The sequence below is a fragment of the Oncorhynchus gorbuscha genome, unplaced genomic scaffold, assembly GCF_021184085.1.
Source record: "Oncorhynchus gorbuscha isolate QuinsamMale2020 ecotype Even-year unplaced genomic scaffold, OgorEven_v1.0 Un_scaffold_1162, whole genome shotgun sequence".
Taxonomy (NCBI): Eukaryota; Metazoa; Chordata; class Actinopteri; order Salmoniformes; family Salmonidae; genus Oncorhynchus; species Oncorhynchus gorbuscha.
Window position 1 is genome coordinate 112501 of NW_025746027.1, and position 25100 is coordinate 137600.

Genomic DNA, 25100 nt, shown 5'->3' on the forward strand with positions numbered 1-25100 from the left:
CACCACCATATACTCCTCCTGTATCTCTCTCTATTCCACCACCATATACTCCTCCTGTATCTCTCTCTCTCCATTCTACCACCATATACTCCTCCTGTATCTCTCTCCATTCTACCACCATATACTCCCCTGTATCTCTCTCTCTATTCTACCACCATATACTCCCCCTGTATCTCTCTCTCTCCATTCCACCACCATATACTCCTCCTGTATCTCTCTCTCTCCATTCTACCACCATATACTCCCCCTGTATCTCTCTCTCTCCATTCTACCACCATATACGCCTCCTGTATCTCTCTCTCTATTCTACCACCATATACTCCCCTGTATCTCTCTCTCTCCATTCTACCACCATATACTCCCCCTGTATCTCTCTCTCTCCATTCTACCACCATATACTCCTCCTGTATCTCTCTCTCTCCATTCTACCACCATATACTCCCCTGTATCTCTCTCTCTCCATTCTACCACCATATACTCCTCCTGTATCTCTCTCCATTCTACCACCATATACTCCCCCTGTATCTCTCTCTCTATTCTACCACCATATACTCCCCCTGTATCTCTCTCTCTCCATTCCACCACCATATACTCCTCCTGTATCTCTCTCTCTCCATTCTACCACCATATACTCCCCTGTATCTCTCTCTCTCTATTCCACCACCATATACTCCCCCTGTATCTCTCTCTCTCCATTCTACCACCATATACGCCTCCTGTATCTCTCTCTCTATTCTACCACCATATACTCCCCCTGTATCTCTCTCTCTCCATTCTACCACCATATACTCCCCCTGTATCTCTCTCTCTCCATTCTACCACCATATACTCCTCCTGTATCTCTCTCTCTCCATTCTACCACCATATACTCCCCCTGTATCTCTCTCTCTCCATTCTACCACCATATACTCCTCCTGTATCTCTCTCCATTCTACCACCATATACTCCCCTGTATCTCTCTCTCTATTCTACCACCATATACTCCCCTGTATCTCTCTCTCTCCATTCCACCACCATATACTCCTCCTGTATCTCTCTCTCTCCATTCTACCACCATATACTCCCCCTGTATCTCTCTCTCTCCATTCCACCACCATATACTCCCCTGTATCTCTCTCTCTCCATTCTACCACCATATACTCCCCCTGTATCTCTCTCTCTCCATTCTACCACCATATACTCCCCTGTATCTCTCTCTCTCCATTCCACCACCATATACTCCTCCTGTATCTCTCTCCATTCCACCACCATATACTCCTCCTGTATCTCTCTCTCTCCATTCCACCACCATATACTCCCCTGTATCTCTCTCTCTCTATTCCACCACCATATACTCCCCCTGTATCTCTCTCTATTCCACCACCATATACTCCCCCTGTATCTCTCTCTCTCCATTCCACCACCATATACTCCTCCTGTATCTCTCTCTCTCCATTCTACCACCATATACTCCCCCTGTATCTCTCTCTCTCCATTCTACCACCATATACTCCCCCTGTATCTCTCTCTCTCCATTCTACCACCATATACTCCCCCTGTATCTCTCTCTCTCCATTCTACCACCATATACTCCCCCTGTATCTCTCTCTCTCCATTCTACCACCATATACTCCTCCTGTATCTCTCTCTCTCCATTCTACCACCATATACTCCCCTGTATCTCTCTCTCTCCATTCTACCACCATATACTCCTCCTGTATCTCTCTCTCTCCATTCTACCACCATATACTCCTCCTGTATCTCTCTCTCTCCATTCTACCACCATATACTCCCCTGTATCTCTCTCTCTCCATTCTACCACCATATACTCCTCCTGTATCTCTCTCTCTCCATTCTACCACCATATACTCCCCCTGTATCTCTCTCTCTCCATTCTACCACCATATACTCCCCCTGTATCTCTCTCTCTCCATTCTACCACCATATACTCCCCTGTATCTCTCTCTCTCCATTCTACCACCATATACTCCCCTGTATCTCTCTCTCTCCATTCTACCACCATATACTCCCCCTGTATCTCTCTCTCTCCATTCTACCACCATATACTCCCCCTGTATCTCTCTCCATTCTACCTCCATATACTCCTCCTGTATCTCTCTCCATTCCACCACCATATACTCCTCCTGTATCTCTCTCTCTCTATTCCACCACCATATACTCCCCCTGTATCTCTCTCTCTCTCCATTCTACCACCATATACTCCCCCTGTATCTCTCTCTCTCCATTCTACCACCATATACTCCCCCTGTATCTCTCTCTCTCCATTCTACCACCATATACTCCCCCTGTATCTCTCTCTCTCCATTCCACCACCATATACTCCTCCTGTATCTCTCTCTCCATTCTACCACCATATACTCCTCCTGTATCTCTCTCTCTCCATTCTACCACCATATACTCCCCTGTATCTCTCTCCATTCTACCACCATATACTCCTCCTGTATCTCTCTCTCTCCATTCCACCACCATATACTCCCCCTGTATCTCTCTCTATTCTACCACCATATACTCCCCTGTATCTCTCTCTCCATTCCACCACCATATACTCCCCTGTATCTCTCTCTCTCTATTCTACCACCATATACTCCCCCTGTATCTCTCTCTCCATTCCACCACCATATACTCCCCTGTATCTCTCTCTCTCCATTCTACCACCATATACTCCTCCTGTATCTCTCTCCATTCTACCACCATATACTCCCCCTGTATCTCTCTCTCTCTCCATTCCACCACCATATACTCCCCCTGTATCTCTCTCTCTCTATTCTACCACCATATACTCCCCCTGTATCTCTCTCTCTCCATTCTACCACCATATACTCCCCCTGTATCTCTCTCTCCATTCCACCACCATATACTCCCCCTGTATCTCTCTCTCTCCATTCTACCACCATATACTCCCCCTGTATCTCTCTCTCTCCATTCCACCACCATATACTCCTCCTGTATCTCTCTCTCTCTCCATTCTACCACCATATACTCCCCCTGTATCTCTCTCTCTCCATTCCACCACCATATACTCCCCCTGTATCTCTCTCTCTCTCCATTCTACCTCCATATACTCCCCCTGTATCTCTCTCTCTCCATTCCACCACCATATACTCCCCCTGTATCTCTCTCTCTCCATTCTACCACCATATACTCCCCCTGTATCTCTCTCTCTCCATTCCACCACCATATACTCCCCTGTATCTCTCTCTCTCTCCATTCTACCTCCATATACTCCCCCTGTATCTCTCTCTCTCCATTCTACCACCATATACTCCCCCTGTATCTCTCTCTCTCCATTCTACCACCATATACTCCCCCTGTATCTCTCTCTCTCCATTCTACCACCATATACTCCTCCTGTATCTCTCTCCATTCTACCACCATATACTCCCCCTGTATCTCTCTCTCTCTCCATTCCACCACCATATACTCCCCCTGTATCTCTCTCTCTCTCCATTCTACCACCATATACTCCCCTGTATCTCTCTCTCTCCATTGCACCACCATATACTCCCCTGTATCTCTCTCTCTCCATTCTACCACCATATACTCCCCTGTATCTCTCTCTCTCCATTCCACCACCATATACTCCCCCTGTATCTCTCTCTCTCCATTCTACCACCATATACTCCCCCTGTATCTCTCTCTCTCCATTCCACCACCATATACTCCCCCTGTATCTCTCTCTCTCCATTCTACCACCATATACTCCCCCTGTATCTCTCTCTCTCCATTCCACCACCATATACTCCTCCTGTATCTCTCTCTCTCTCCATTCCACCACCATATACTCCCCCTGTATCTCTCTCCATTCTACCACCATATACTCCCCCTGTATCTCTCTCTCTCCATTCCACCACCATATACTCCTCCTGTATCTCTCTCTCTCTCCATTCCACCACCATATACTCCCCCTGTATCTCTCTCTCTCTCCATTCTACCACCATATACTCCCCCTGTATCTCTCTCTCTCCATTCCACCACCATATACTCCTCCTGTATCTCTCTCTCTCTCCATTCCACCACCATATACTCCCCCTGTATCTCTCTCCATTCTACCACCATATACTCCCCCTGTATCTCTCTCTCTCCATTCCACCACCATATACTCCTCCTGTATCTCTCTCTCTCTCCATTCTACCTCCATATACTCCTCCTGTATCTCTCTCTCTCCATTCTACCACCATATACTCCCCCTGTATCTCTCTCTCTCCATTCCACCACCATATACTCCTCCTGTATCTCTCTCTCTCTCCATTCCACCACCATATACTCCCCCTGTATCTCTCTCTCCATTCCACCACCATATACTCCCCTGTATCTCTCTCTCTCCATTCTACCACCATATACTCCCCCTGTATCTCTCTCTCTCCATTCCACCACCATATACTCCTCCTGTATCTCTCTCTCTCTCCATTCTACCACCATATACTCCCCCTGTATCTCTCTCTCTCCATTCCACCACCATATACTCCCCCTGTATCTCTCTCTATTCCACCACCATATACTCCCCCTGTATCTCTCTCTATTCCACCACCATATACTCCCCTGTATCTCTCTCTCTCCATTCCACCACCATATACTCCCCCTGTATCTCTCTCTATTCCACCACCATATACTCCCCCTGTATCTCTCTCTATTCCACCACCATATACTCCTCCTGTATCTCTCTCTCTCCATTCTACCACCATATACTCCCCCTGTATCTCTCTCCATTCTACCACCATATACTCCCCCTGTATCTCTCTCTCTCCATTCTACCACCATATACTCCCCCTGTATCTCTCTCTCTCCATTCCACCACCATATACTCCTCCTGTATCTCTCTCTCTCCATTCCACCACCATATACTCCCCCTGTATCTCTCTCCATTCTACCACCATATACTCCTCCTGTATCTCTCTCTCTCCATTCCACCACCATATACTCCCCCTGTATCTCTCTCTATTCCACCACCATATACTCCCCTGTATCTCTCTCTATTCCACCACCATATACTCCCCTGTATCTCTCTCTCTCCATTCCACCACCATATACTCCCCTGTATCTCTCTCTATTCCACCACCATATACTCCCCCTGTATCTCTCTCTCTCCATTCCACCACCATATACTCCCCCTGTATCTCTCTCTATTCCACCACCATATACTCCTCCTGTATCTCTCTCTCTCCATTCTACCACCATATACTCCTCCTGTATCTCTCTCTATTCCACCACCATATACTCCTCCTGTATCTCTCTCTCTCCATTCCACCACCATATACTCCCCCTGTATCTCTCTCTCTCCATTCCACCACCATATACTCCTCCTGTATCTCTCTCTCTCCATTCCACCACCATATACTCCTCCTGTATCTCTCTCTCTCCATTCTACCACCATATACTCCTCCTGTATCTCTCTCCATTCTACCACCATATACTCCCCCTGTATCTCTCTCTCTCTCCATTCCACCACCATATACTCCCCCTGTATCTCTCTCCATTCTACCACCATATACTCCTCCTGTATCTCTCTCTCTCTCCATTCCACCACCATATACTCCCCCTGTATCTCTCTCTCTCTCCATTCTACCTCCATATACTCCCCCTGTATCTCTCTCTCTCCATTCTACCACCATATACTCCCCCTGTATCTCTCTCTCTCCATTCTACCACCATATACTCCCCCTGTATCTCTCTCTCTCCATTCTACCACCATATACTCCTCCTGTATCTCTCTCCATTCTACCACCATATACTCCCCCTGTATCTCTCTCTCTCTCCATTCCACCACCATATACTCCCCCTGTATCTCTCTCTCTCTCCATTCTACCACCATATACTCCCCCTGTATCTCTCTCTCTCCATTGCACCACCATATACTCCCCCTGTATCTCTCTCTCTCCATTCTACCACCATATACTCCCCCTGTATCTCTCTCTCTCCATTCCACCACCATATACTCCCCCTGTATCTCTCTCTCTCTCCATTCTACCACCATATACTCCCCCTGTATCTCTCTCTCTCCATTCCACCACCATATACTCCCCCTGTATCTCTCTCTCTCCATTCTACCACCATATACTCCCCCTGTATCTCTCTCTCTCCATTCCACCACCATATACTCCTCCTGTATCTCTCTCTCTCTCCATTCCACCACCATATACTCCCCCTGTATCTCTCTCCATTCTACCACCATATACTCCCCCTGTATCTCTCTCTCTCCATTCTACCACCATATACTCCTCCTGTATCTCTCTCCATTCCACCACCATATACTCCTCCTGTATCTCTCTCTCTCTCCATTCCACCACCATATACTCCCCCTGTATCTCTCTCTCTCTCCATTCTACCACCATATACTCCCCCTGTATCTCTCTCTCTCCATTCCACCACCATATACTCGTCCTGTATCTCTCTCTCTCTCCATTCCACCACCATATACTCCCCCTGTATCTCTCTCCATTCTACCACCATATACTCCCCTGTATCTCTCTCTCTCCATTCCACCACCATATACTCCTCCTGTATCTCTCTCTCTCTCCATTCCACCACCATATACTCCCCTGTATCTCTCTCCATTCTACCACCATATACTCCCCTGTATCTCTCTCTCTCCATTCCACCACCATATACTCCTCCTGTATCTCTCTCTCTCTCCATTCTACCTCCATATACTCCTCCTGTATCTCTCTCTCTCTCCATTCCACCACCATATACTCCCCCTGTATCTCTCTCTCCATTCCACCACCATATACTCCCCCTGTATCTCTCTCTCTCCATTCTACCACCATATACTCCCCCTGTATCTCTCTCTCTCCATTCCACCACCATATACTCCTCCTGTATCTCTCTCTCTCCATTCTACCACCATATACTCCCCTGTATCTCTCTCTCTCCATTCCACCACCATATACTCCCCTGTATCTCTCTCTCTCCATTCCACCACCATATACTCCCCTGTATCTCTCTCTATTCCACCACCATATACTCCCCTGTATCTCTCTCTATTCCACCACCATATACTCCTCCTGTATCTCTCTCTCTCCATTCTACCACCATATACTCCCCCTGTATCTCTCTCCATTCTACCACCATATACTCCCCTGTATCTCTCTCCATTCTACCACCATATACTCCCCTGTATCTCTCTCTCTCCATTCCACCACCATATACTCCTCCTGTATCTCTCTCTCTCCATTCCACCACCATATACTCCCCCTGTATCTCTCTCTCTCCATTCCACCACCATATACTCCTCCTGTATCTCTCTCTCTCCATTCCACCACCATATACTCCTCCTGTATCTCTCTCTCTCCATTCTACCACCATATACTCCTCCTGTATCTCTCTCCATTCTACCACCATATACTCCCCCTGTATCTCTCTCTCTCTCCATTCCACCACCATATACTCCCCCTGTATCTCTCTCCATTCTACCACCATATACTCCTCCTGTATCTCTCTCTCTCTCCATTCCACCACCATATACTCCCCCTGTATATCTCTCTCTCCATTCTACCTCCATATACTCCCCCTGTATCTCTCTCTCTCTCCATTCTACCTCCATATACTCCCCCTGTATCTCTCTCCATTCTACCACCATATACTCCCCCTGTATCTCTCTCTCTCCATTCCACCACCATATACTCCCCCTGTATCTCTCTCTCTCCATTCTACCACCATATACTCCCCCTGTATCTCTCTCTCTCCATTCCACCACCATATACTCCCCTGTATCTCTCTCTCTCCATTCTACCTCCATATACTCCCCCTGTATCTCTCTCTCTCCATTCTACCACCATATACTCCCCTGTATCTCTCTCTCTCCATTCTACCACCATATACTCCCCCTGTATCTCTCTCTCTCTATTCTACCACCATATACTCCCCCTGTATCTCTCTCTCTCCATTCTACCACCATATACTCCCCTGTATCTCTCTCTCTCTATTCTACCACCATATACTCCCCCTGTATCTCTCTCTCTCCATTCTACCTCCATATACTCCCCCTGTATCTCTCTCTCTCCATTCTACCACCATATACTCCCCCTGTATCTCTCTCCATTCTACCACCATATACTCCCCCTGTATCTCTCTCTCTCCATTCTACCACCATATACTCCCCCTGTATCTCTCTCTCTCCATTCCACCACCATATACTCCCCTGTATCTCTCTCCATTCTACCACCATATACTCCCCCTGTATCTCTCTCTCTCCATTCTACCACCATATACTCCCCCTGTATCTCTCTCTCTCCATTCCACCACCATATACTCCCCCTGTATCTCTCTCTCTCCATTCTACCACCATATACTCCCCCTGTATCTCTCTCTCTCCATTCTACCACCATATACTCCCCCTATCTCTCTCTCTCTCCATTCTACCACCATATACTCCCCCTGTATCTCTCTCCATTCTACCACCATATACTCCCCCTGTATCTCTCTCTCTCCATTCCACCACCATATACTCCCCCTGTATCTCTCTCTCTCCATTCCACCACCATATACTCCCCCTGTATCTCTCTCTCTCCATTCCACCACCATATACTCCACCTGTATCTCTCTCTCTCCATTCCACCACCATATACTCCCCCTGTATCTCTCTCTATTCCACCACCATATACTCCCCCTGTATCTCTCTCTCTCCATTCCACCACCATATACTCCCCCTGTATCTCTCTCTCCTATTCCACCACCATATACTCCCCCTGTATCTCTCTCCATTCTACCACCATATACTCCCCCTGTATCTCTCTCTCTCCATTCTACCACCATATACTCCCCCTGTATCTCTCTCTCTCCATTCCACCACCATATACTCCCCCTGTATCTCTCTCCATTCTACCACCATATACTCCCCCTGTATCTCTCTCTCTCCATTCTACCACCATATACTCCCCCTGTATCTCTCTCTCTCCATTCCACCACCATATACTCCCCCTGTATCTCTCTCTCCATTCTACCACCATATACTCCCCTGTATCTCTCTCTCTCCATTCTACCACCATATACTCCCCTATCTCTCTCTCTCTCCATTCTACCACCATATACTCCCCCTGTATCTCTCTCCATTCTACCACCATATACTCCCCCTGTATCTCTCTCTCTCCATTCCACCACCATATACTCCCCTGTATCTCTCTCTCTCCATTCCACCACCATATACTCCCCCTGTATCTCTCTCTCTCCATTCCACCACCATATACTCCACCTGTATCTCTCTCTCTCCATTCCACCACCATATACTCCCCCTGTATCTCTCTCTATTCCACCACCATATACTCCCCCTGTATCTCTCTCTCTCCATTCCACCACCATATACTCCCCCTGTATCTCTCTCTCTCTATTCCACCACCATATACTCCCCCTGTATCTCTCTCTCTCCATTCCACCACCATATACTCCCCCTGTATCTCTCTCTATTCTACCACCATATACTCCCCCTGTATCTCTCTCTCTCCATTCCACCACCATATACTCCCCCTGTATCTCTCTCTCTATTCTACCTCCATATACTCCCCCTGTATCTCTCTCTCTCCATTCCACCACCATATACTCCCCCTGTATCTCTCTCTATTCCACCACCATATACTCCCCCTGTATCTCTCTCTCTCTATTCTACCACCATATACTCCCCCTGTATCTCTCTCTATTCTACCACCATATACTCCCCCTGTATCTCTGTGTGCCGGTAGTTTTGTCACGACGTCCTCTGCAGTTGTTTAGCAGTGATTTTAATCTAATCTTAATCTCACTCAGTCTGTGACTGACCCTAATCTAGCACATTCTCATTAATGGGATTAGGCCCTGGCTGTGGCTCTAGTCCCTGCTCCCTGGCTCTAGTCCCTGCTCCCTGGCTCTAGTCCCTGCTCCCTGGCTGTGGCTCTAGTCCCTGCTCCCTGGCTCTAGTCCCTGCTCCCTGGCTCTAGTCCCTGCTCCCTGGCTGTGGCTCTAGTCCCTGCTCCTGGCTCTAGTCCCTGCTCCCTGGCTGTGGCTCTAGTCCCTGCTCCCTGGCTGTGGCTCTAGTCCCTGCTCCCTGGCTCTAGTCCCTGCTCCCTGGCTCTAGTCCCTGCTCCCTGGCTCTAGTCCCTGCTCCCTGGCTCTAGTCCTTGCTCCCTGGCTCTAGTCCCTGCTCCCTGGCTCTAGTCCTTGCTCCCTGGCTCTAGTCCCTGCTCCCTGGCTCTAGTCCCTGCTCCCTGGCTCTAGTCCTTGCTCCCTGGCTCTAGTCCCTGCTCCCTGGCTCTAGTCCCTGCTCCCTGGCTCTAGTCCCTGCTCCCTGGCTCTAGTCCTGCTCCTTGGGTCTAGTCCCTGCTCCCTGGCTCTAGTCCCTGCTCCCTGGCTCTAGTCCCTGCTCCCTGGCTGTGGCTCTAGTCCCTGCACCTTGGCACTAGTCCCTGCTCCCTGGCTCTAGTCCCTGCTCCCTAGCTCTAGTCCCTGCTCCCTGGCTCTAGTCCCTGCACCTTGGCTCTAGTCCCTGCTCCCTGGCTCTAGTCCCTGCTCCCTGGCTCTAGTCCCTGCTCCCTAGCTCTAGTCCCTCCTTCATGGCTCTAGTCCCTGCTCCCTGGCTCTAGTCCCTGCTCCCTGGCTCTAGTCCCTGCTCCCTGGCTCTAGTCCCTGCTCCCTGGCTCTAGTCCCTGCTCCCTGGCTCTAGTCCCTGCTCCCTGGCTCTAGTCCCTGCTCCCTGGCTCTAGTCCCTGCTCCCTGGCTCTAGTCCCTGCTCCCTGGCTCTAGTCCCTGCTCCCTGGCTCTAGTCCCTGCTCCCTGGCTCTAGTCCCTGCTCCCTGGCTCTAGTCCCTGCTCCTGGCTGTGGCTCTAGTCCCTGCTCCTGGCTCTAGTCCCTGCTCCCTGGCTCTAGTCTCTGCTCCCTGGCTCTAGTCTCTGCTCCCTGGCTCTAGTCCCTGCTCCCTGGCTCTAGTCCCTGCTCCCTGGCTCTAGTCTCTGCTCCCTGGCTCTAGTCCCTGCTCCCTGGCTCTGGTCCCTGCTCCCTGGCTCTAGTCCCTGCTCCCTGGCTCTAGTCCCTGCTCCCTGGCTCTAGTCCCTGCTCCCTGGCTCTAGTCCCTGCTCCCTGGCTGTGGCTCTAGTCCCTGCTCCCTGGCTCTAGACCCTGCTCCCTGGCTCTAGTCTCTGCTCCCTGGCTCTAGTCTCTGCTCCCTGGCTCTAGTCCCTGCTCCCTGGCTCTAGTCCCTGCTCCCTGGCTCTAGTCTCTGCTCCCTGGCTCTAGTCCCTGCTCCCTGGCTCTGGTCCCTGCTCCCTGGCTCTAGTCCCTGCTCCCTGGCTCTAGTCCCTGCTCCCTGGCTCTAGTCCCTGCTCCATGGCTCTAGTCCCTCCTCCATGGCTCTAGTCCCTGCTCCCTGGCTCTAGTCCCTCCTCCATGGCTCTAGTCCCTGCTCCCTGGCTCTAGTCCCTGCTCCCTGGCTCTAGTCCCTGCTCCCTGGCTCTAGTCCCTGCTCCATGGCTCTAGTCCCTCCTCCATGGCTCTAGTCCCTGCTCCCTGGCTCTAGTCCCTGCTCCCTGGCTCTAGTCCCTGCTCCCTGGCTCTAGTCCCTGCTCCCTGGCTCTGGTTCCTACCTGGTACAGGGTTGCGTTGCCGGAGGGAGCACTTTAACGTCGCACACAGACACAATGCTCTACAGCTTTACTGTACTGGATAACTGTGGTGACAGAGACAGGGTTAGTTTGGGTTGAATAACATACAGACACAATGCTCTACAGCTTTACTGTACTGGTTAACTGTGGTGACAGAGACAGGGTTAGTTTGGGTTGAATAACACACAGTCACTTTATACTAAGATCTCTCTCATGAAGACAGTATATTATTTACAAATGATTGAACAGAGAGAGAGAGAGAGAGAGAGAGAGACACAGAGACAGAGACAGAGACAGAGAGAGTTGTCTTCAGGACAACCAAGTTTAAGGAGAAGAGAGATTTGTGGTGTAATACTGCTGTTATACTGCCCCCTGCAGGATATGGGTCTTCAACCACACAGAAGAGGGTTTTGTTTTGTAATACCGTGACAAGATGTACTGTCTCTCATACGCCATGTCCTCAGTGAGCAGGGATTTACCATAATGTGAGATGTAAATTCTTCTAAACGCTTTCTCTCCTCTGTCTCGCTCCCCCTCTCTTCCCCCCCTCTCCCCTCTCTATGCCCCCCTCTCTCTCTCTCTTTCCCCCCCTCTCTCCCCAACCCACCCCAGGCGTTGTCGTACCTGGGTCTGGACGTGACGGAGGAGAAGAGGAGGAAGCTGAGACAAAGTCTTATCACTGACCCACAGGGAACCGTGTCCTACGGAGGTATACTGTCTCCATAGCTACCACACACCTACTGTCTCTATAGCTACCACACACCTAGTGTCTTTATAGCTATCACACACCTACTGTCTCTATAGCTACCACACACCTACTGTCTCTATAGCTACCACACACCTACTGTCTCTATAGCTACCACACACCTACTGTCTCTATGGCTACCACACACCTACTGTCTCTATAGCTACCACACACCTACTGTCTCTATAGCTACCACACACCTAGTGTCTCTATAGCTACCACACACCTACTGTCTCTATAGCTACCACACACCTACTGTCTCTATAGCTACCACACACCTACTGTCTCTATAGCTACCGCACACATACTGTCTCTATAGCTACCGCACACCTACTGTCTCTATAGCTACCACACACCTACTGTCTCTATAGCTACCACACACCTAGTGTCGCTATAGCTACCACACACCTAGTGTCGCTATAGCTACCACACACCTAGTGTCTCTATAGCTACCACACACCTAGTGTCTCTATAGCTACCACACACCTAGTGTCTCTATAGCTACCACACACCTAGTGTCTCTATAGCTACCACACACCTAGTGTCTCTATAGCTACCACACACCTAGTGTCTCTATAGCTACCACACACCTAGTGTTTCCATAGATACCACGGCCACGGAGAACGAGAGCCCAGAGTCCTCGGGAGCGGCCTGTGTCGGTGGTGCTCTGTTATCCTCAGAGCTGGCAGAGATTTTATTCACAAGCTACTACATAGGGTATAGGGGTTCTGATTGGGTCCTCTGTGGTTTATACAGAGTATAACTTTTCTTATGCGTTTGTTGTCACCGGGCAGACTTTGTTGAGGCCACACGCAACGTCTACCAAGAGAATCTGGAGGAGGCGGGACTAGGGCAGAAAGAGTTCATGTTCTCCTATCACGAAGCAGCTAGCTTGATGGACACCTCTGCCTTCCACTCCCCGGTAAGAGTGGACTTGTGCTTCTTGTTTCAAAGTACTGGGTTTATTAAGTTCTTGTTATGGAGTCCTTGAGGCTCCTCCTGACTTTGAGGCTTGTGTGACTTAGTGAAGTTTGAGTTGGCGAAGAGGATTTACAGACAGTGTTTCTCAGAGGAGATTTACACCCTGCAGCAACACAAGGGAATCATCAAAGATGTCTTTAAGAGCTTCATTGTGACGGTCCCTGTGTCTCTCACACACACACACACACACACACACACACACACACACACACACACACACACACACACACACACACACACACACACACACACACACACACACACACACACACACACACACACACACACACTCACACTCACACTCACACACACACACACACTGACACACTGACACACTGACACACGCGCACACAGTCTTTGAGAGCTGCCTTCCTCTAAAACGTCCATTGTAATGTTCCCTGTCAGATGAAGGGTGTGCTTCTCACATCATTGTATGCGTGAGAGTGTGTGTGTGCATGGGGTTTGTGTGTGTGCATGGTGTTTGTGTGCATGGGGTTTGTGTACATGGGGTTTGTGTGCATGGGATTTGTGTACATGGGGTTTGTATGCGTGAGTGTGTGTGTACATGGGGTTTGTGAGTGTGTGTGTGCATGGGGTTTGTGTGTGTGTGTGTGTGTGTGTGTGTGAGTGTGTGTGTGCATGGGGTTTGTGTGTGTGAGTGTGTGTTTGCATGGGCTTTGTGTGTGTGTGTGAGTGTGTGTGTACATGGGGTGTGTGTACATGGGGTGTGTGTACATGGGGTTTGTGAGTGTGTGTGTGCATGGGGTTTGTGTGTGTGTGTGTGTGTTTGCATGGGGTTTGTGTGTGTGTGTGAGTGTGTGTGTGCATGGGGTTTGTGTGTGTGTGTGTGAGTGTGTGTGTGCATGGGGTTTGTGTGTGTGTGTGAGTGTGTGTGTGCATGGGGTGTGTGTATGTGTGTGTGAGTGTGTGTGTACATGGGGTGTGTGTACATGGGGTGTGTGTACATGGGGTTTGTGTGTGTGTGTGTACATGGGGTTTGTGAGTGTGTGTGTGCATGTGTGTGTGAGTGTGTGTGTACATGGGGTGTGTGTACATGGGGTGTGTGTACATGGGGTTTGTGTACATGGGGTTTGTGTGTGTGTGTGCATGGGATTTGTGTGTGTGTGTGAGTGTGTGTGTACATGGGGTGTGTGTGTGTGAGTGTGTGTGTACATGGGGTGTGTGTACATGGGGTGTGTGTGTGTGAGTGTGTGTGTACATGTGTGTGTGTGTACATGGGGTTTGTGAGTGTGTGTGTGCATGGGGTGTGTGTATGTGTGTGTGAGTGTGTGTGTACATGGGGTGTGTGTACATGGGGTGTGTGTACATGGGGGTGTGTGTACATGGGGTGTGTGTGTGTGAGTGTGTGTGTACATGGGGTGTGTGTACATGGGGTGTGTGTACATGGGGTGTGTTTACATGGGGGGTGTGTGTGTGTGTGTGTGGGGGGGTGTACACGTACAGTCCCTAGCTCCAGTCTAACCTCATTGCTGTGTATCAGACCTTTGATTCAGATTCCTACAGTAGTGAAGAACTGGAGCACTTTCAGGCGGAGGTGAAACAGCTGCAGAACCAGATTAAACAACTCAAGGTGAACTCACACTCCTGTCCAAACATCACATCTCTGTGTGTGTGTGTGTCAGTGTGTGTGTGTGTGTGTCAGTGTGTGTGTCAGTGTGTGTGTGTGTGTGTGTGTGTGTGTGTGTTTGTCAGTGTGTGTGTCAGTGTGTGTGTGTGTGTCAGTGTGTGTGTGTGTGTCAGTGTGTGTGTCAGTGTGTGTGTGTGTGTCAGTGTGTGTGTGTGTGTGTGTCAGTGTGTGTGTGTGTGTCAGTGTGTGTGTCAGTGTGTGTGTGTGTGTCAGTGTGTGGGGGTTAGTGTGTGTGTGTGGGGGTTAGTGTGTGTGTGTGGGGGTTAGTGTGTGTGTGGGGGTTAGTGTGTGTGTGGGGGTTAGTGTGTGTGTGTGTGTCAGTGTGTGTGTGTGTGTCAGTGTGTGTGTGGGGGTCAGTGTGTGTGTGGGGGTTAGTGTGTGTGTGGGGGTTAGTGTGTGTGTGTGTGTGTCAGTGTGTGTGTGTGTGTCAGTGTGTGTGTGTGTGTCAGTGTGTGTGTGGGGGTCAGTGTGTGTGTGTGTGTCAGTGTGTGTGTGTGTCAGTGTGTGTGTGTGTGTCAGTGTGTGTGTGTGTGTGTCAGTGTGTGTGTGTGTGTGTCAGTGTGTCAGTGTGTGTGTCAGTGTGTGTGTGGGGGTCAGTGTGTGTGTGTGTGTCAGTGTGTGTGTGGGGGTCAGTGTGTGTGTGTGTGTCAGTGTGTGTGTGTGTGTCAGTGTGTGTGTGTGTGTCAGTGTGTGTGTGGGGGTCAGTGTGTGTGTGTGTGTCAGTGTGTGTGTGTGTGTCAGTGTGTGTGTGTGTGTCAGTGTGTGTGTGTGTGTCAGTGTGTGTGTGTGTGTCAGTGTGTCAGTGTGTGTGTCAGTGTGTGTGTGGGGGTCAGTGTGTGTGTGTGTGTCAGTGTGTGTGTGGGGGTCAGTGTGTGTGTGTGTGTCAGTGTGTGTGTGTGTGTCAGTGTGTGTGTGTGTGTCAGTGTGTGTGTGTGTGTCAGTGTGTGTGTGTGTGTCAGTGTGTGTGTGGGGGGTCAGTGTGTGTGTGTGTGTCAGTGTGTGTGTGTGTGTCAGTGTGTGTGTGTGTGTGTCAGTGTGTGTGTGTGTGTCAGTGTGTGTGTGTGTGTCAGTGTGTCAGTGTGTGTGTCAGTGTGTGTGTGTCAGTGTGTGTGTGTGTGTCAGTGTGTGAGTTAGTGAGCATTTCTCCTTTACCAAGATAATCCATCCACCTGACAGGTGTGGTGTATCAACAACAAGCTGATTAAACAGCATGATCATTACACAGGTGCACCTTGTGCTGGGAGCAATAAAAGGCCACTCTAAAATGTGAAGTTTTGTCACACAACACAACGCCACAAATATCTCTAGTTTTGAGGGAGCGTGTAATTGGCATGCCGACTACAGGAATGTCCACCAGAGCTGTTGCCAGATCATTTAATGATAATTTCTCTACCATAAGCCGCTTCCAACATTGTTTTAGAGAATTTGGCAGGACGTCTAACCTCACAACCGCAGACCATGAATAACCAGCCCTGGACCTCCACATCAGGCTTCTTCACCTGTGGGATGGTCTGAGACCAGCCACCTGGACCTACACAACTGGCTTCTTCACCTGTGGGATGGTCTGAGACCAGCCACCTGGACTGACACATCTGGCTTCTTCACCTGTGGGATTGTCGTCTGAGACCAGCCACCTGGACCTACACAACTGGCTTCTTCACCTGTGGGATGGTCTGAGACCAGCCACCTGGACCTACACAACTGGCTTCTTCACCTGTGGGATGTTCTGAGACCAGCCACCTGGACTGACACATCAGGCTTCTTCACCTGTGAGATTGTCGTCTGAGACCAGCCACCCGGACAACTGATGAAACTGTGGGTTTGCACAACCGAAGAGTTACTGCACAAACGGTCAGAAACTGCCTTAGGGAAGTTCATCTGCATCATCCTCGCCAGTGTCGTGACCTGACTGCAGTTCGGCGTTGTAACCGACTTCTGTGGGCAAATGTTCCCCTTCGATGGTCACTGGCCCCTTCGATGGTCACTGGCACGCTGGAGAAGTGTGGTCTTCCCAAATGAATCCCTCCATCAGTGCTCAGACTGTCCGCAATAGGCTGAGAAAGGCTGGACTGAGGGCTTGTAGGCCTGTTGTAAGGCAGGTCCTCACCAGACATTACCGGCAACAACTTTGCTTATGGGCACAAACCCACCGTCGCTGGACCAGACAGGACTGGCAAAAAAGTGCTCTTCACTGACGAGTCGTGGTTTTGTCTCACCAGGGGTGATGGTCGGATTCGCGTTTATCGCCAAAGGAATGAGCGTTACACCGAGGCCTGTACTCTGGAGCGGGATTCATTTGGAGGTGGAGGGTCCATGGTCTGGGGCGGTGTGTCACAGCATCATCGGACTGAGCTTGTTGTCATTACAGGCAATCTCAATGCTGTGTTACAGGGAAGACATCCTCTTTCCTCATGTGGTACCCTTCCTGCAGGCTCATCCTGACATGACCCTCCAGCATGACAATGCCACCAGCCATACTGCTCGTTCTGTGCGTAATTTCCTGCAAGACAGGAATGTCTTGGCCATGGCCAGCGAAGAGCCCGGATCTCAATCCCATTGAGCACGTCTGGGACCTGTTGGATCAGAGGGCTAAGGCCCCCCCAGAAATGTCCAAGAACTTGCAGGTGCCTTGGTGGAAGAGTGAGGTAACATCTCACAGCAAGAACGGGCAAATCTGGTGCAGTCCATGAGGAGGAGATGCACTGCAGTAGTTAACGCAGCTGGTGGCCACACCAGATACTTGACTGTTACTTTTGATTTTGACCCCTCCCCCTTTGTTCAGGGGACACATTATTCCACTTCTGTTAGTCACGTGTCTGTGGACCTTGTTCACTTTACTGTATGTCTCAGTTGTTGAATCTTGTTATGTTCGTACAAATATTTACACATTAAGTTAAGTTTGCTAAAATTGAAGGCAGTTGACAGTGAGAGGAGGTTTATATAGTCTATAGTTTATATTGGCCACACCCCCTCTGGCCTTATTGCTTAAATATACAATGTTACTATTTTACAATGTGCAGTGTGTATCAGAGTAACATTGAATTGACTTCAACTTTGTTCACAGTCCAATCACAGTCAGCCTGCTGGTTTTCCTACACTACCCCAGATCAGTCAGCCTGCTGGTTTTCCTACACTACCCCAGGTCAGTCAACCTGTTGGTTTTCCTACACTACCCCAGGTCAGTCAACCTGTTGGTTTTCCTACACTACCCCATATCAGTCAACCTGCTGGTTTTCCTACACTACCCCAGGTCAGTCAACCTGTTGGTTTTCCTACACTACCCCATATCAGTCAGCCTGCTGGTTTTCCTACACTACCCCAGGTCAGTCAGCCTGCTGGTTTTCCTACACTACCCCAGGTCAGTCAACCTGATGGTTTTCCTACACTACCCCAGATCAGTCAGCCTGCTGGTTTTCCTACACTACCCCAGGTCAGTCAGCCTGCTGGTTTTCCTACACTACACCAGGTCAATCAACCTGCTGGTTTTCCTACACTACCCCAGGTCAGTCAACCTGATGGTTTTCCTACACCACCCCGGGACACAGAGCACAGCAAGTCGACCCTGGAGGAGGAGCTACACAACACCTCAGAGGTGAGTGACAACTAGACTCAGCCAATCACAATCCTTAAGAATAGATATCCCATCATATCCCATCATATCCCACCGTATCCCATCATATCCCATCATATCCCATCATATCCCATCATATCCCATCATATCCCACCGTATCCCACCGTATCCCATCATATCCCATCATATCCCATCATATCCCACCGTATCCCATCATATCCCATCATATCCCATCATATCCCATCATATCCCACCATATCCCATCATATCCCATCATATCCCATCATATCCCATCATATCCCATCGTATCCCATCATATCCCAGCATATCCCATCATATCCCATCATATCCCATCATATCCCATCATATCCACCATATCCCATCATATCCATCATATCCCATCATATCCCATCGTATCCCATCATATCCCAGCATATCCCATCATATCCTATCATATCCAGCATATCCCATCCCGTATCCCATCATATCCCATCATATCCCATCATATCCTAGCATATCCCACCATATCCCACCATATCCCACCGTATCCCATCATATCCCATCATATCCCATCATATCCCATCATATCCCACCATATCCCATCATATCCCATCATATCCCACCATATCCCATCATATCCCATCATATCCCACCATATCCCATCATATCCCATCATATCCCACCATATCCCACCATATCCCATCATATCCCACCATATCCCAGCATATCGTATCTCATCGTATCCCACCTTATCCTAACCTTTTCCCTCCATATTGTATCTCATCTTATCCTATCATATCCTATCTTATTGTATTCTATCGTATCCTATCGTATCTTATTGTATTCTATCGTATCTTGTCGTATCTTATATCTTATTCTACCTTATCATATAGTATCGTATCCTATCTTTTCATATCTTTGCCAGGCATAGTTGTATTAACACACTCATTCTTGCTCTTTTTCCTTCACTCATTCCCTCCCTCCCTCTCTCTCCATCCCTCCCTCCCTCATTCCCTCTCGCTCTCTCTCTCTCCATCCCTCCCTCCCTCTCTCTCTCCCTCCCTCATTCCCTCCCTCATTCCCTCCCTCCCTCTCTCTCCATCCCTCATTCCCTCCCTCCCTCCCTCATTCCCTCCCTCCCTCTCTCTCCATCCCTCCCTCCCTCCCTCTCTCTCCATCCATCCCTCCCTCCCTCCCTCTCCCTCCCTCCATCAGAAAGCGTGTGCGACGGTGGAGGAGAACAGTCGTCTGAAGACTCGTGTGCAGGTAATATTTATCCACTAATAAACCCCGAAACAAGACAAGAGACTTCACCCCCGCAGCTGCTCCATGGTCTCTCTGTGTACAGTATGTGTACTCATGTAAATGTCTGCAGTACGGCTGGTATGTGGCTGGTAAAGTTGAATTTCCGTTGGGTACTTTTCATCTCTTCTTCTTCTTCTTCTTCTTCTTCTTCTTCTTCTTCTTCTTCTTCTTCTTCTACCCCTGCAGGTAGCGGAGGCAGTGCAGAGAGACAGACAGAGTAACAGTGCAGAGCAGGACTATGAAGAGGTCATTACACTGCTAGAGGCTGAGATCAAAGACCTGAAGAACCAACTGGCGGGCAAGAAACAGAAGGGTCTGGAAGCTACTAAGGTAGACTTAAAACCAGTTAATGGAAGAAAAGACTAGAGTCGTCTGGGTGGCTGCAGACACAAGAAACAGAAGGGTCTGGAAGCTACTAAGGTAGACTTAAAACCAGTTAATGGAAGAAAGACTAGAGTCGTCTGGGTGGCTGCAGACACAAGAAACAGAAGGGTCTGGAAGCTACTAAGGTAGACTTAAAACCAGTTAATGGAAGAAAAGACTAGAGTCGTCTGGGTGGCTGCAGACACAAGAAACAGAAGGGTCTGGAAGCTACTAAGGTAGACTTAAAACCAGTTAATGGAAGAAAAGACTAGAGTCGTCTGGGTGGCTGCAGACACAAGAAACAGAAGGGTCTGGAAGCTACTAAGGTAGACTTAAAACCAGTTAATGGAAGAAAAGACTAGAGTCGTCTGGGTGGCTGCAGACACAAGAAACAGAAGGGTCTGGAAGCTACTAAGGTAGACTTAAAACCAGTTAATGGAAGAAAAGACTAGAGTCGTCTGGGTGGCTGCAGACACAAGAAACAGAAGGGTCTGGAAGCTACTAAGGTAGACTTAAAACCAGTTAATGGAAGAAAAGACTAGAGTCGTCTGGGTGGCTGCAGACACAAGAAACAGAAGGGTCTGGAAGCTACTAAGGTAGACTTAAAACCAGTTAATGGAAGAAAAGACTAGAGTCGTCTGGGTGGCTGCAGACACAAGAAACAGAAGGGTCTGGAAGCTACTAAGGTAGACTTAAAACCAGTTAATGGAAGAAAAGACTAGAGTCGTCTGGGTGGCTGCAGACACAAGTGATGACAAAGCAGTCAGAAAGATGTGCAGGTTGGTTGCAGTGGAGGGCAGCAGACTTCTCCATTTCTGAAACACTCCAGCAGGACAACACTAGTTTTTTCTACCCTAAAATACTGTGACCCAGCAGGACAACACTAGTTTTTTCTACCCTAAAATACTGTGACCCAGCAGGACAACACTAGTCTTTTCTACCCTAAAATACTGTGACCCAGCAGGACAACACTAGTCTTTTCTACCCTAAAATACTGTGACCCAGCAGGACAACACTAGTCTTTTCTACCCTAAAATACTGTGACCCAGCAGGACAACACTAGTCTTTTCTACCCTAAAATACTGTGACCCAGCAGGACAACACTAGTCAGGAGGATGTGATGGAGTTAAACAGGAAGTGATTCTGTGTGTTTTACTCCAGGAAGATGTGATGGAGTTAAACAGGAAGTGATTCTGTGTGTTATACTCCAGGAAGATGTGATGGAGTTAAACAGGAAGTGATTCTGTGTGTTATACTCCAGGAAGATGTGATGGAGTTAAACAGGAAGTGATTCTGTGTGTTGTACTCCAGGAAGATGTGATGTAGTTTAACAGGAAGTGATTCTGTGTGTTGTACCCCAGGAAGATGTGATGTAGTTTAACAGGAAGTGATTCTGTGTGTTGTACCCCAAAAAGGATGTGATGGAGTTAAACAGGAAGTGATTCTGTGTGTTGTAAAAAGGATGTGATGTAGTTAAACAGGAAGTGATTCTGTGTGTTATACTCCAGGAAGATGTGATGGAGTTAAACAGGAAGTGATTCTGTGTGTTATACTCCAGGAAGATGTGATGTAGTTAAACAGGAAGTGATTCTGTGTGTTATACTCCAGGAAGATGTGATGGAGTTTAACAGGAAGTGATTGTGTGTGTTATACTCCAGGAAGATGTGATGTAGTTAAACAGGAAGTGATTCTGTGTGTTATACTCCAGGAAGATGTGATGGAGTTAAACAGGAAGTTGTCAATGATTGACTGTCAGCTGAGGAGGTCTGAGCTGAGCAGAAGACACCTGGAGATCTCCAACAAGAAACTACTGGGATTCGCACAGGTACACTACACCTGTAACACACCTGTGACTCACCCCCAACACACCTTTACAACAACACTCACCTGTCCACCTCTCATACAAATAACTCCTGGGCTTCACACAGGTAACATTACACCTGTAACACACCTTTACAACAACACTCACCTGCCCACCTCTCAACTGTAAACACAGTCACACAGGTTCTGTAACACACCTACCTGTGAGCCCTAGCTGATGCCTCTCTGGGCATGCTCTGTTATGTTCTGAACCTGTACTGCCACCTAGTGGTTCAAAAATACTTTATAGTTTTATGTATGTGGATTTCTGTGCTGACTAGCTAATTGGCTGACTGACTGGCTAACTGACTGGCTGACTGACTGGCTTGCTAACTGGCTGACTGACTGGCTGGCTAACTGACTGGCTGGTTAACTGGCTGACTGACTGGCTGGCTAACTGACTGACTGACTGGCTGGCTAACTGGCTGACTGACTGGCTGACTGGCTAACTGACTGGCTGACTGACTGGCTTGCTAACTGGCTGACTGACTGGCTGACTGACTGGCTGGCTAACTGGCTAACTGACTGACTGGTGAACTGGCTGACTGACTGGTTGGCTAACTGACTGGCTGACTGACTGGCTGGTTAACTGGCTGACTGACTGGCTGGCTAACTGACTGGCTGGCTAACTGACTGGCTAACTGGCTGGCTGGTTAACTGGCTAACTGACTGGCTGGCTAACTGGCTAACTGACTGGCTGGTTAACTGGCTAACTGACTGGCTGGTTAACTGGCTGACTGACTGGCTGGCTAACTGACTGGCTAACTGACTGGCTGGTTAACTGTCTAACTGACTGGCTGGTTAACTGGCTGACTGACTGGCTGGCTAACTGACTGGCTTGTTAACTGGCTGACTGACTGGCTGGCTAACTGACTGGCTAACTGACTGGCTGGTTACCTGGCTAACTGACTGGCTGGTTACCTGGCTAACGGACTGGCTGGTTACCTGGCTAACTGACTGGCTGGTTACCTGGCTAACTGACTGGCTGGTTACCTTTCTAACTGACTGGCTGGTTAACTGGCTGACTGACTGGCTGGCTAACTGACTGGCTGAATGTGTTTATTTCTCAGAATGTTCACAAAGTGCTCACCACCCCCAGTTTGTTTGGAATGGAAAATGGGTAAGTGCTTATCTTCTAATGTAACTCCTTAATGACAATTCTTCAAATGTTTGTTCATTCTGTCTGTTGATCTGACCGGAGGGTCTGGGTGTGTGTGTGTGTGTGTGTGTGTGTGTGTGTGTGTGTGTGTGTGTGTGTGTGTGTGTGTGTGTGTGTGTGTGTGTGTGTGTGTGTGTGTGTGTGTGTGTGTGTGTGTGTGTGTGTGTGTGTGAACGTATGTATGTGTGCTTCCTTGTACTAACAGGAGTAGCAGGACCTCTCCAGCCACAGACAGTCCAGAGACCCCCTCTCCCATCCCAGACCCAGCCTGCCAGTTAGCTGCAGAGGCCAGGGAGCTGGTGGAGGGGGTCAGATCCCTGAGCAGCACCGATGATACAGCCCCTCTCAGTGACTCAGAGGTGGGGGAACCACCTGACCCAGCCATGGACCCTAACCGGGCCACACAGTGAGTATGTATGATCAGCACTTACTTCCACTCACAACTCATCTGTATCTAGATGGAATATGGCCTCTGAGTATTTGATAGGTATAGTCTTCCCTCTCCTCTCTCCTCCGTACCTCTCCTCTCTCCTCCTTCCCTCCCTCTCTGCTCCTTACCTCTCCTCTCTCCTCCTTACCTCCTCTCTCCTCCTTACCTCTCCTCTCTCCTCCTTCCCTCCCTCTCTGCTCCTTCCCTCCCTCTCTCCTCCCTCTCTCCCTCTCTCCTCCTTCCCGCTCTCCTCCTTCCCTCCCTCTCTCCTCCTTCCCTCCCTCTCTCCTCCTTCCCTCCCTCTCTCCTCCCCTCTCTCCCTCTCTCCTCCTTCCCTCCCTCTCTCCTCCTTCCCTCCCTCTCTCCTCCTTCCCTCTCTCCTCTCTTCCCTCACCTCTCCTCCTTCCCTCCCTCTCTGCTCCTTCCCTCCCTCTCTCCTCCCTCTCTCCCTCTCTCCTCCTTCCCGCTCTCCTCCTTCCCTCCCTCTCTCCTCCTTCCCTCCCTCTCTCCCTCAGCCCTCATAGCTCGCCGGCTCAGACATCTCCTACAGAAGATCCAGCCAAAGACAAGCGCCGCCAGTAGAGAACGTTCAGAGAACGTCACAGAGAGCGTTTTAGAGAACGTTACGAGGACGTGAAAAGAACAACGTGGCTGGGGACTAGGCTCAGAAGAACACAGTGGTTGGCTGACTACGTTTACCTAAAAACTACCAACGACCCTTTAAAAGACCGACAGACAGATTGAGAGAGACAACCAGACAGACTGTATGTAGGATGCTATGCAGTGTGCGTAAAAAGAAAGAAAACACTTACAACTCAGCTTCAGTCAATGTTCTGGGATTGCTCTACTGATTAACCGCAAAATGTTCTAGTTTATCTGTTTTCTAATACAGCTGTGTGTGTACTTACGTTTCTCTGTTGATATTTAGCATTTGTCAGAATGTGAACAAGGGGAGATTCTCAACTGGGAGAATCTCCTTCCTGGGAAGGATAGCAGGTTTTGAGGTGAAATGGCAGAGACTTGTAGATGCAGTTCAGTTTGTTCCAAAGAGCTTGCCGTAGCCGATTAGACAGCACTACAAAGCCAAGGCGCTACCGTTGGGTGTGTAGGTGTACAGACATACAGCATGAGCTATGATGATGATGATAATGATGATGATGCAATGAACCTTTCTATCCCTGAGTTCCAATACTCTGTAAAAGATGAATTCTCTCATGTCCTATTTCCTTGTATCCTATTTCCTTGTATCCTTCCTGACCACTGAAATCTGGAGAGACCGGATAGTGACGTTCAATATGCCGGTATGACATTGGCTGCTCGTCAAATTGGTTCCATCCGTTTATTTTTGGGATCAGTGGTCCTCAAGGACACGAAGAGAGATGAAGACGTTTGTGTTCATTATCTGAGACGGGACAGAAATGTGTATTTTTGCTCACAACAGTTCCCAGAGTTGAGGAGAAGAAGCCAGACGAGGGT

At 49.1% G+C, this 25100-nt stretch overlaps 1 protein-coding gene across 6 annotated transcripts in view; it reads left to right on the forward strand.

Annotated features, from left to right (window-relative positions):
* LOC124021689 (syntaxin-binding protein 4-like) overlaps nucleotides 1–24413 on the forward strand; it is a 131437-nt gene extending 107024 nt beyond the window's left edge. For 2 of the 6 annotated variants that reach the window (XM_046336800.1, XM_046336801.1), the window contains exons 13-22: nucleotides 12175–12271; nucleotides 13102–13229; nucleotides 14790–14879; nucleotides 18001–18528; nucleotides 19723–19773; nucleotides 19999–20142; nucleotides 21884–22000; nucleotides 23106–23155; nucleotides 23400–23600; nucleotides 24140–24413. In XM_046336800.1, coding sequence (XP_046192756.1) covers nucleotides 12175–12271; nucleotides 13102–13229; nucleotides 14790–14879; nucleotides 18001–18528; nucleotides 19723–19773; nucleotides 19999–20142; nucleotides 21884–22000; nucleotides 23106–23155; nucleotides 23400–23600; nucleotides 24140–24206 — 1473 coding nt within the window. In that variant the 3' untranslated portion in view covers nucleotides 24207–24413. Of the gene's footprint in view, nucleotides 1–12174; nucleotides 12272–13101; nucleotides 13230–14789; nucleotides 14880–18000; nucleotides 18529–19722; nucleotides 19774–19998; nucleotides 20143–21883; nucleotides 22001–23105; nucleotides 23156–23399; nucleotides 23605–24139 lie in introns of all 6 variants that reach the window. The other 4 variants (XM_046336805.1, XM_046336802.1, XM_046336803.1 and 1 more) reach the window with 4 other exon arrangements.
* The last annotated feature ends 687 nt before the right edge of the window (nucleotides 24414–25100 follow it).